This window comes from Psilocybe cubensis, chromosome 3 (assembly GCF_017499595.1).
Source record: "Psilocybe cubensis strain MGC-MH-2018 chromosome 3, whole genome shotgun sequence".
Classification (NCBI taxonomy): Eukaryota; Fungi; Basidiomycota; class Agaricomycetes; order Agaricales; family Agrocybaceae; genus Psilocybe; species Psilocybe cubensis.
The window spans coordinates 1,424,051-1,436,543 of NC_063001.1; the positions used below are offsets into that span (position 1 = coordinate 1,424,051).

The 12,493-nt window shown below is 52.4% G+C and overlaps 2 protein-coding genes across 2 annotated transcripts; both read left to right on the plus strand.

Annotated features, from left to right (window-relative positions):
• Positions 1–42: 42 nt before the first annotated feature.
• Positions 43–3,785, plus strand: JR316_0003250 (uncharacterized protein; the record flags this gene model as incomplete). The annotated part of the gene is made up of 4 exons (XM_047889025.1): positions 43–207; positions 265–332; positions 402–2,443; positions 2,524–3,785. The coding sequence occupies 4 exons, from the start codon at positions 43–45 to the stop codon at positions 3,783–3,785; spliced, it is 3,537 nt and encodes a 1,178-aa protein (XP_047751399.1).
• Positions 3,786–7,965: 4,180 nt separating this feature from the next.
• Positions 7,966–12,187, plus strand: JR316_0003251 (Pumilio domain-containing protein C56F2.08c; the record flags this gene model as incomplete). The annotated part of the gene is made up of 7 exons (XM_047889026.1): positions 7,966–8,063; positions 8,120–9,461; positions 9,521–9,908; positions 9,963–10,415; positions 10,467–10,672; positions 10,740–10,966; positions 11,020–12,187. 7 exons carry the CDS (start codon positions 7,966–7,968, stop codon positions 12,185–12,187), a joined length of 3,882 nt encoding a protein of 1,293 aa, XP_047751400.1.
• Positions 12,188–12,493: the final 306 nt, after the last annotated feature.

Genomic DNA, 12,493 nt, shown 5'->3' on the forward strand with positions numbered 1-12,493 from the left:
CTTTGCACCTGCCCCCATCCACTAAGAGCTGGGTCTCTCTCCATGGACTCTATCCCCCGCCGTGCAAAGTCATCAGCGAACAATGTGTCTGTGTCCCCCGTGCCTTCTGCCCAGCTGCCCCCCTTTCCGCCCCCCGGCATCGTTCTCCACCCCGACGACGCCACCAACAAGGTCTTTATCGCTATCGCACGTGCATTCCTCTCCGTCGTCCGTCTCCTTTTCTTCCTTCTTCATATGCCACATATCCTAACTCCAACATAAAAGGACAACCGCGCAATGACGATAAAAGACATCGCCGAGCGCGCGACGGCCTATGGGCTCCAATGCCAAAAGTGCGTCTATCCCTCCATTTCTCATCCATATCCGCTGACTCAACCCTTACACATACACGCGCCCGACAGCCTCTCAGCCGGTTCGCAAGCCGTGACGACGTACATCCGCGCGCACAGGGCGCGGTGCGACCGCGAAGACGACGCCCCGCTGCTGCTCAGCCACACGCTCTCGGGCACGCCCGCGGACGACGACCTCGTCCCCGCCCTCTTCTCCCGCGCCGGCGGCGACTCCCACCCGCTCCCCGAGCGCCTCACCAATTTCCGCAAGGGCACCGCCGTGTGGTACCTCGGCCGCGCGACGGGCGTGCCCTGCCCGTTTGAGAGGGCTGGCATTCGGTTGTGCGATTATGCGGTTGCGGGGGGTAGTAGTAGTGCTGCCGCTGTGGATAGGGATAGGGAGGGGGAGGGGGAGAGAGGTGAGCAGGGACGGAGGTTGAGGAAGAGTTTGAGGACGAGGGAGAAGCAGCAGCAGAGAGAGATGGATGCGCAGGAGAGGTGTGGCGAGAAGAGGAAGAGGCAGGTTAAGCATTGTATCACCGCTAGGGTCGATGGTGGCTCGGATAACGAGCGTCCGCCAAAGGTCAAGCTGCTGTTGAGGCTCAAGCCGTTGCTTGCGCGCACGCCACCGACGGAGAGCGCCAGCCCCCCCAAGGAGGAACCGTCAACGCCTGCTGCTGCTTTGGAGCCGGAAGGCTCGTCTTCAGCGCGTCCGATTGATGTGTCAAAGGAGGAGGACGAGGATTCATATGATTCTGATTCTAGCGAAGAGGAGGACGACGACGACGAAGAAGATTCCATGTCCGTAGACCAGCCGCCACTGGAAGAAAATGCCACTGCGAAAGACGACGAACAGAAATCGTGGCCGCTCCCCGCGTATGCACACCGGTCTGTGTCGATTCCCCGGTACACACCCAACCCCGAGACGTTCCAGCCCTCGTATCGCAATCTGGACCACCACCGATCGCCCTCGGTGCCGTTCGGGTGCGATGCCACGCCGCCTCCTGATTCGGAGGACGAGGCGGACGAGTATCACGTCACAATGTCGCGCTATGAAGACTACTCGGAAGACGAAAAGGAAGAGGAGGAAGAGGAAGAGAGCGTCGGTGGCGATGGCTGGGACGCGGATGAAGATGAGGACGAGGATTTGGATTTGGATTTGGACAGCGATGACGAGGGCGAGGCGAGCGAGACAGTGTTCGAGTCGCCTGGCCCGCGATCGCCGTCGGCGCCGCTGCTCCTCCCGCCCGTGGACGCGGTCAAGGTGAAAGAGGAGCCGCGGGACGTGCAGGGCATGTTGGATCTCTGGGAGGACTTTGATAGCAGCGTCGCGGACGCGCGCGTGGTGGATGTGTTGGCCAAGGCGCTCGAGTTGGATCTGTTTGATGCGCAGCGCGGTGTGCCCGGTGTCGCTGCGGCGCAGGGGAGCGAGAGGGAGCGCCGGGAGAAGCTCAAGGTGAAGACGGAGGAGCTGTCGGAGGGTGGTGGAGGAGGAGGAGGGTGGGTGTGGGATACGGAAGAGGCGACGGCGCGCATGATCAAGCAGGAGTCGGACGATAACTTTGACGCGCTGTTCCCGCTCAGCACGCCAGGCCCGTTGTCCCCGCTTTCGTCGATGACCGCGCAGTTTGCGGCGTTCTCGACGGGGTATGGGTATGAGGATGGTGTGAGCAGCGCGGCGTCCGAGAGCCCACGTCCGTTTGCTGAGGAGGAGGAGACGGTAAAGTGGGATCAGCATCGGTATGATACGGTCAGGCCGAGGGCGAAGACGGTCCCTCCACCCATGCCGTTCTTCACTCAGCACGCGGAAAGCTCGAGTTCGAGTTCGGTGCCGCCGCTGCCACGGTCCATGGATCGTCGTCCATCAGCACCACACGAGTCAACGGTGCACCCTACGCCTTCCTCCAACTTGGCCAGGTTCTATCACTCAATCACGGCGAATGCGACTGCAGCAAAGGTGGGATCTGCCTCGGGCTCGATGTCGCTTCCCCCTCCTACGCCGTGTGTGTCCCCGCTCCAGACGCGCTGTCAGCAGCCTGTCGTGCCCCCGTTGTCGGTCGTCGTAACCACGTGTCAGCCATGCAAGCCTGCGATTAGTGCGACCCAGATCGAGGGTATGTGACCCCATTTCTTTCTTGTCCGCTTTGTGTGCGTGTGCGATTTCGTTTGCTGACTGGTTATTTTTCAATTATAGATATCTCCGTGTATCATATGATGCTCGGCGCGTTCCAGCTGCTTCGCCGCATCGACACCGACTTTGTGAATCTCTCCCCGATCGCTGCGTTAGCGGCTAGTAGCACACCGCCGCTAAAGACGCTCACGATGATAGCGAGCGCGATACCAAACGCCGTCGTCATCCCGCGCGGCTCGCCGCAGGTATGTGGGACGTGGGTGCCGCTAGCCGCTGCGCAGGAGTACGTGCGCGTGCACCTGCCCGAGGAGCGTAAAGCGGATCTGGCGGTGTTTCTGGACGATGAGTTGGTGGAGAGGTTTCCGGAGGCGTTGAGGGACTTTTATAGGAGTGGGAGGAAGGGGAGGGGGTTGGGTGTGTTTGGGAAGCATTTTGCGAGTACGCTTCAGGCGGCGGAGTTGGAGGTGCAGATGGAGGGCGGGGCGAGTGCGGTGCAGCAGAGGCAGCTTCAGTCACCGCAGCGACAGCAGCAGATTACGGTGCAGACAAGCGCGTCGGCGTCGGTGGCGGCGCAGGGGATGTTTGTGGGTGGTGTTACGGTTGGCAAGCATTTGCTGGAGGAGGATGTTGTTCCCCCGTTGAGTGCGTCTGAGCAGCAGCTGTTCCATGAGCTGTGTGTGATGCCAGATGATGAGCGTGTGGAAGAAGAGGCAAAGGAGGAGCAGGATGGGATGGATGTGGATATGCATGTGGATGGGGATGTGGATGGATCAGCTCCGCCGTCTGCGTCTTCTACAGCTACTTTCACTAATTCTACGACTTTGCCTGCATCTGCATCCGCGCCTGCCTCCATGTCTGCCCCTGCTCCTGCCCCTGCAGCGACAACACCACAGCGGCCGACGCCGCTGGATCTGAGCGTCAAAGTGGATGTTGCGCTTGACGATGAGGACGAACCGATGTCGCCGCTTTCGCCGCTCCCGCCTAGTCCCGTTGTATGTGCGACTGTGACGGCTTCGGGAGTAGTGCTGTCTACCCCTATGTCGCCGCTTTGTTTGGCGCAGAAGGGCGAGGAGACGATGTTGTCTGTGCCAGAGTGTAGACTGGATAATGCGCCGCTGCTGGGTTCTTCTTCTCAGATGCCTGTGACGACGCCTGCTGCTGTTGCTTCGACGCCGGCGACCACGGATAATGGCAGGCCGCTGCGGAGGTCGAAGAGAGTGGCGGATGCGAATGCGACGCTGAAACACCCTCCGCCGCCGCTGCCTGTGGTGGTCTCGTCCAAGGCGAGAGCGAGGAAGAATGGGTCGAGGAATTCGCTGTCGTGATTGAGATTGTCTTGTGCGTGTCGCTGTCGCTGCGCTGTTGCTTGTGAAGTTGTGAGTGCCTCGCCCTCCCCCCGCGTTTCCGCTGTGGACCCCTTTGCCTGCTTGCTGGTTTCGCTTTGTGTTGCGTTGCGTTGTGTTGCAGTGTTGGTGTTGGTGTGGCTTCTTGTTATGCTCTTCTTCCCTTCGTCGCTGTCGCTGTCGCTGCCGTGCTCGCTTGACTGTGCTTTCTGTTTTGCTCTGCTCTTTCTTTCTTTCTTTCAACTTTCACTCTCTCTTTGCGTCTTATTGATGTTGAGATAAATTATGACTTGTCAATTTTCTTTCTACACTCGATAATATCCTTTATCCTTTTTTTTCTTCTTTTTTTACCAATGCAGAGATGACTTTTGTACCCCTTATACATCGCGACGAGCCAGTGACGAGTAACGAGTAAACGAGTTATGACAGCGACGACCCCTTTTTTTTTAGTGTGTAGTAGTAGTATAATAGATTCATCATTCGATTCTATCTTTTTTTTTCTTTTGCAGACACCGTCCTATTTTACCCCATTCACATTCACATTCACAACGCACATACTAGTTTTTTTTTGTCAATTTCGTTTTCGTTTTCGTTTTTTTGTAGACATGAACAAACGCCATTTCGGACTTTTTTTTGGTCCAATCCATTCATGCTCCTGCTTCTCTCGATTTTGTTCTTTTATTCATCACGATTCACTGCCATCACCACAACTCTGAAAGTAATTTGCTCATACACCGCTTTTTTAAGTAAACTATATATCGTACTAGTATGCTCTCGTCAGTAGAATTTTTGTATCAGATATAGTTTTTTTTTTCTTTTTTTGGCTCTTGCTCTATCTGTGTTCTTGTTCGATTTTTTTCCCCCCTCAGTTTCGAGGTGTTCTTTTTTGTTTTTGATGTTCCTTTCTTTCGTTGTTTTGCGCCACTGAACGACGATCCATGAATCACTCCGACAGCACCCCCCCTCGTTTCGCCCCTCGCCCCTCGCCCCCGCTCGCCACCTCCTTCCGCCAGCCCTTCTTTGGTCTTTTTTGGTCTTTAGCCTTTGGCCTTTACCCTTTTTTAGGTTTCTTGCCCCTTTAAATGGGGTTGATGATCAGGGTCCCCGACTCAACTCATTTCGCATGCCCCTATTCTTGGGAAGATGGAATTGGGATTTTTGGGGTAGGGGGGTGGGGATGACTCAACTCGACTCAATACGGTTTTTTAGGTGACGCCCTGCCAGGCTTGCTTCTTGGGGTGGGGAGGTGTATCAATGGACATCAAAGATTCAAAAAAGACCAGACCGGGGTATCTATTCGTGTATTCACGTCACTCTCTGCGGGTTTTGATTTGTCTTTGGGGTCTTTCTCTCTCTCTTTGTCCTACTTGAGCAATGGGAGAGGGAGAGGGGTCGAAAGCGCTGTCCTTACCAGAATTGGAGGATGGTGTTACCGTCGATGCCTAGGCGTTTTGTCGTTGTCGTTGTCGTTCTTGCTGTCACGGTCAACCCTCAATCCGCGTTTGTTCCCCCGAGGCCGGTGCGCTTTTGATGTCATTCACCTTGGAGAGAAGGGATACGGTTTTGGCTTTGGTTCCCAGACGAAACGGTACCTTTGGCTTGACTCTTTCTTTGCTCGGCTCCTTTTAGGACATACAATCCGGGACTCAGGACAGGCCCTCTAAAAGGGGTGTTTTGTGTCTTTTTGCAAATGCACCCTTGTTTGGTGGATGAGTTTGTTCCTTTGGATTTTTGGAGCAAAGCACTGGGCCAGCGAGTTTTAGTTTCGAGTCATGCGAAGCGCAGGAGTGTACGGCATACGGAATACGATGGACGGATTTGGACCCGAATGCACCTCTCCTTGGGTTCTTTGTGCTGCAAATACCACGACACCACAATTGGTACTCTTTCTACGCACGCATTTCGCACCGCGGTCGCTGCATGCGCATGGGGATCCGGCTTGTCTATACATAGGTTTTGCGTTTTTACAGTCTCCGTTCAGCGTTGTCGAGCTCCACCACGATCATGGCGTGCACGTTAATCATCCATGACATGCGCGCGCACGCGGCGGCGGCAGTGGGACAGCGGCATTTTCCAGGTTTGCCCTGCCATGGCATGCCCTGTCATGGCCCTCGGCCTCTGTCCCTGTACCCTGGCGTTTATGTTTATTCTCGACCTTCGGTAGATAAAACAGCCTTTTCGAGCCGTGTTCTGCTTCTATGTCTCAGCAATGCGTCTGGTTTAAACCCATTGGGGAATACACGGGAATACAGTCCGGCATTTTGTGGGTCGGCGGTGTCGGGACATCGTTGCGGTTGTCTAATGTCGGAGGGTTTTGTTGATGTGACGTGATGTATTTTGTCAGTCAAAGGCGGGTTGTTGGTCCGAGTTTTGGATTGCACCTTTCTCTTTTATTTTTTGATTGTGTAGCCTTTGTCTGCAGTGTGCGCCTTTTTTTTATCGTTGGCTTTTTTCTTTTTCATTGGCCTCTTTTTGAAACTTTCTCATATTGTTCTAAAAGATACCACAAGTAATCAGATACCACAAGTACATAGAATTTTTATCATGTTTCGCTATTATTCTGAGTACCTGTTAATACTTAAAGTCAAAAGCTAATGATGATCTTGTCAGTTCAGTTGTCATATTTGAGACCATTCCAGTGATATGTGAGTATCGGGACTTTGAAGCGGGGCAAGTTTGGGGGGCTGATGGTGATTACCAACAAAGAGGGTATGTACGACCTTGGTACGTTCCATCAGCATCGATATTGGTCCATTCGTAGCTACATCACTGCTTCGTATTTCCAGTTGGTGGTATTCTGTGTTAGAAAGCTATATTGGTCAAAACAGCCTATCGATGCAATCACTACGGCAAGATTATCGGCAGGGGGACTTGCGCTGTCGAGCTTGATAGCCAAAACATCAAAGGATCAAGGCCGAAAGGGATTGTCATCTGCAACGAATTATTTTGGACTTTTGTGTTCCTGCCTTCCGACCCCGATTGAGAAACATTGCTATTTTTAGACAACGCGTTGGGCGAGTTTTAATTAAAATGTGTTGGAGTGGAACTGGATTTTCTCTTACACACACGCAGTTGTTAGGATCATAGTATTGGATCAGGGGTGTGTGCCTTTAGAAGGACTGGTTGTGAGATTTTTTTTAAGAGAACAGGGGAGAAGTGTCGGTGGAGAAACTGCTTGGCTGTCAATGCGAGGTGATCGAACGGTTCTTCGCTAGTTTCGGTCTTGGTGTAATCGTCAGTGGGCTGACTGACCTGTATGAGCGTAGAGAGTAGGTTTCGGAGCTTACGAGATACACAATTGAACGTGAAGCGCATGTGTAGGAGTTGGAGGGAGCGCAGCATCAGCATCATGGGTCTGTTTGGCTCCGAGACTTGACAGTTCTTCCGCTGAAGAATTTCATTGAAAGAAGTGGGGCGGAACTTGCGCAAGCAATCTCGTCATTTTGCATGTATTATTGCATTGTATCTGTGCGCAGCTTGCTTGGCTGAGTAGGTTAGTCGATGTTAATATGAGCCAAGGGCAGAGGTGTGTTGGATGGGTTCCAGTGATGCCCCAGCATGTCGCTCGGCAATGTGGGTCCACTCCGAGGGCTCAGAGCGCCTTCGAACTGGGTATCATGAGGGGTGGCGAGGCTGTTGTTGAGAAGAAGGATTTTATTTGCTCCGAATTTGAGCTGATTATCGATGGCGGTATCGCGAATAATGGCGACCAAAACGGCGGGCGACGACGAGCAGGGGCCTGTAGATAGCACAGTATATTTTCCAAGAGACAGATATCGCTGGGGTGTATTTACCAAGGAGGATATTGGACGGAGACAGTGGCGGCCGAAAGAGTTCTCATGAAGGAGGATGAAGCGTGGGAAAGAGGCCAGCAGGGCGATGGTGGTGAGAGATTTGAAAGAAAGTTTTGCTCTCAACGACCATTCACTACTATTACTTAGTACTATTTTCTGGAGGTACCTCTGCCCTTGTAGTCGTGGACTTTGCGAGTCTGTCACTTCCAAAGGCTTTAATAACGATCATCGTCCACCGACTCACGTAGCTCCTGGGGCCACCTTTTCCCGACTAATTGGATTCTTCCTTTGACGTCTTTCGTACTTCAGCGAGCTCAACGCTCACATCTTCGTAATCCCTAATCGTTCTTCATTCAAACACCTCTATAATGTCTTTATCGGCCAACGACAACAATGGCTCCTATTCCAGGGTTCCTCCAAGTGGCAAGACCCCACCTCCAGCTCCTTCTGCGGCATTCGCGAAGAGGTTCGTCGCATTTCGTGGATTTCACTAGGATTTGCTTTCTTATCTACTCCTTGCAGAGCTAGAGAGCTTCAAGGCGAAGGCTTAGGCGGCAGGTACTTGCCTCCGGCGCTTCGTGGTATGTCGACAGGGGGTTCCCAATCAAACGAGGCTCCGCCCTCTCTTACGACCTCAGGGGATGGCTCAATTTTGCCACCCACGAATTACCCTCCAGGGTTTAGAAGGGCAAGGGCTGGGACCTTACCTTCGAATGTTCAACTTGCTGCTCAGCGCCTCGCAGCATCGACCACTGATACTCCTGTGGAACAAATACAAAGACAATCCAGCCTTTCTTCCCAGGTTCCTGCCCTGACTTCTGTTGCACCCGGAAGACCCGGGCTTCGTCACTCTTCTACCACGGTACCTCCACCTATCTCGTCCACTGTGGGTGAAAGGGCCAGCCGCCTTCGGTCTGGTTCCCTTACGCTCCCGACTGGAGGTCTTTCCAATGCATTCGGACCATCCATTTTCTCATCTTCCTGGTTGTCTACCTCTACCAATGGCTCTGCAGGTTTCTCTGTCCTCGACGAGTTGCGTTCAGTCACCTCGGCTGATTCAGGAGCGGATGATTTCGATGTGCACACTTTGGACTACCTTGGTTTGGATGACAGCCATAGACCTCCACCTCCTGCAGCGACCATTTCTGAATTGCGCACGCAGACTCAAGCTGCGATTGCCGGGAATTTGGCTAGTACACGTATGCGCGCTACCACAGTCTCTAACCCCTACCGTACACGGCCTTCTCTTACTGGATCCTTGCTATCGACTCCAGCTGCGGAGGAAGAGGAAGAATATTTTGTAGATAGTTATGACAACATGGGCTATGACCGTCAGCAACTTGGCGCCTACGATATTTCCAACTCTCAGGGCGACTTCAACCAGTCCTCCTATCTCTCCAAAACATTCAAGGCTACCGAAAACCGACCTCGTGCTATCTCTGTCGGCATTCTCGATGACCCCATGCGATCTCTCCAACGACGCGCCATATCAAGCGATGCTAACTCTTACCTGAACGAGATTTCCCAGCCTGGTCTTTCCCTGTCTAACAACCTTGGCAACCCCTCAGGTATTTTGAAAACGGACAAATTGTCGTCTGCTCGTGCAGGTGTTTCTCCAAGCGTTCATTTCCCTCCTAATGGCGGAGACCTTCCCATTGGACGCGGCGCATCCGCATACCTTCTTGCACCCGGTGGCCATAACCGCTCCGTTTCTCCCAAGTCTGAACAACCTTCCACTCAGTTGCAGACTCCCACGCGTTCTCTCTGGATTGGGAACCTGGATAGTGCAGTCACTAGCGAACAGCTCATTCATGTTTTTGCACCCTATGGTGCAATTGAGAGCCTGAGACTTCTTCCTGAGAAGGTAATAAAAACTGCGATCTGTATCTCCTGTCATACATGTTGACCATTGTAAACTTTCAGGAGTGTGGATTTGTCAACTTTGTTGACCAAGCCGATGCCATTCGTGCGAAAGACGATGTTTTGAATCGCCTTGGTGGAAATATTGGGATGCCCAACGGGCAGACTGTCAGAATTGGGTTTGGAAAGGCGGACAGCGCTCCTGTTGCTCCTGCCAAGGGCAATCCCGCTAGTCCTGGTCCCACTTCTCCAAGCAACGCAGGTACCAAGTCAGCTGGTGCTAATGCGGGTCTCGGCGGAATGGATGCTCAGCTCCAGTCCACTCCTACACGTGCTCTTTGGATTGGATCAATCCCTTCTTCTACCACTCCTGCAACGATCCTCAGCGTCTTCAGTCCTTATGGCCCTATTGAATCGGCTCGTGTGTTGACCCACAAGAACTGTGGTTTCAGTGAGTGTATTGCTATTCGTTTGTAGAGACGCATGGCTCAGATTACCTTCCCAGTTAACTTTGAGCGGCTCGATGACGCTGTTCGCGCTCGCAAGGCTCTCAATGGCCGCGACGTTCTCGGAAGCGACGTCGGAGCAATCCGCATCGGTTTCGCAAAAGTCCCAGTCAAGAATGGACAAGAAGGAACTGGTTCTCCGGAAGAAAGTACCAATGTTGTCGCTCAAGGTGTTGGTGATCTGAGCGTTGGCGCCACAATCCATGCTCTCCGTGGCATTAAAGGTGCCTCGACGATTCCTGCAGAACAACAGGTTTTGGGAGGCGTTGTCGAGAACTACCGATCCAATTTGCTCTTGAGTATGATTTCATCTGGCTTGCATAACAGCCCTGTTGCCCCAGACGGCACGAAGCCTGCTGGCTTCACACCTTCTGTTACTGAGCAACAAATGATCTTACGAGAGTTGAGCGGTGGAAGTAGTGATGCCGAGGCTGACATTCAGAGTTTGTCTGGTGAGTTATCTCTTCTTGAGCAACAAGAATCATGGTTTACATATTGTTTAGAATTTCGCCCTCCAACCATGTATTACACAACAATCCCTCTTGTGTCTGAAAGGACCCATAACCGTCGATGGGACGCCTCCAAATTACGTGAACTGCGCAAACGTCTGGATTCTGGCACAATGACAGTTGAGGAGATTGACCAGGTGGCCGCGGACTTCATGGATAGCGAGATCGTCGATCTTGCCTCGGACTGGCTTGGGAACACTGTTAGTTTTCTGCTTCATTTCATAACTTGCTTGTTTTTGTTGACCTCTAAATTATTTGATCTCTTAGGTTGTCCAAAAATTGTTCGAAAGATGCTCGGCTGTTCCAAGGGTCAACATGCTTGAGCGTATTTGCCCCCACCTTGCCATGATCGGTATCCACAAGAATGGAACATGGGCGGCTCAGAAGATTATTGAATGCGTTTCTAGCCCCGATGAGGTTGCCCTTATTGCACAGAACCTTCGCGCATACGCCCCTCCTCTTCTGTTGGACCAGTTCGGCAACTATGTCATTCAGTAAGCAATTAAATACATTTAACATCCATTCTCTGGCTTACAACATCTCTCAGATGCTGCTTGCGTTTCGGGGCTCCTGCCAACGATTTCATTTTCGATGCTATCGTTGATCGTATGTGGGAAATCGCGCAAGGTCGCTTTGGAGCTCGCAGCATGCGAGCATGCCTTGAGAGTCCTCATATTACTCTCAACCAGCAACGTCGTATCGCTACTGCTATCATCCTTAACTCTATTCCACTTGCCACGAACCCTAACGGTGCTCTCCTTTTAACTTGGCTTCTTGACACGTCCGGATTCCCATCGCGCTATAACTTATTGGCTCCCCGTTTCACGCCTCACCTATCACATCTGTGCACTCATAAATTGGCCTCTCTTACTGTCCTCCGGATTGTTAACCAGAAGATTGAACCCGATGCATCCAGGCAGATTGTCGAAGCTTTGTTCAACTCGCCTGGAGATCATGTTTTGACTGATGTCCTGGGTGACCAGGTCAATGGCGTTGCCGTTGTCCATAAGATTCTTACGAGCCCTTTCATCGATCCCGCCGCGAAACAGAACTACATCGAAGCAACCAAGCGTGTCTTAATTGAATTAAAGGTTATTGCCACTCAAGCTTATCGAAGGCTTATCGAAGAAGTGGGGCTCCCTGTGCCTAACTTCCAACCTACTTACAACAACACCTTGCCTCCTACTGGCAAGGTGACGAAAAATTCGAACCAGAACTTTGGTGTTCCAGGGCTTCCCTCCGGGTATCCCTCCAACGATCAGGGCTTTGCGTCAATGATGGCTGCCTTGCAAATGGGAGGCCAGAACCCGCAAGCTGGTCCTCCTAACCCCCCACAACTTCATGTCGATCCAGCGTTTAATCCTGCCGCTCCTAGACGAACCGCCCCTTCGAACCCTCCAGCAGCATTTTCGCCTTCAGCAGATTTTAGTCCGTTTGGAATGCGCCAATCAGAAACTGGTAGCCCCCGTCAAGTCGGGAACATCCGTCGAGGACCAAATATGCCCAACAATCCTAACATGTCGCACTCTCCGTACGCGAACCAATCTCCTGTTCTCTCTCATGGAGGACCCTTGCCTGGAATGAATCAACTCCAGCCTGCTTATGGTGGAATGCCGCCACCACCTCAATCTGTGCCACCTCACGCATACCAACCCTACATGTACCAGCCATACCCACAGAATCCGCCTTCCAACATGGGAACATTCCACGCGTAACAACTATGGACCCATACGACCTTTCATGACTATTAAAATTTACCTTTGAGTTACGCCAATTTTTGGAACTTTCCGTTTGCGCCAGTCTGGTGCGCGCCTGCCAACCTCTTTTTCCACTCATTTGGTTTCCTTGCAAAACTGCTTTTTTGTAACGTTTTTGTGGTTTGGTTATGCTGTTCTGGATAATCCCCCTCCTTCTATACCCTTTCTTCGCATCGCTGTGCATGCATCACACTCTTTTTCTCGATATCTACGCTTCACAAAATCGGGCTCCCGCCTCTATGATTACTGGTTGGTGCTGGAACG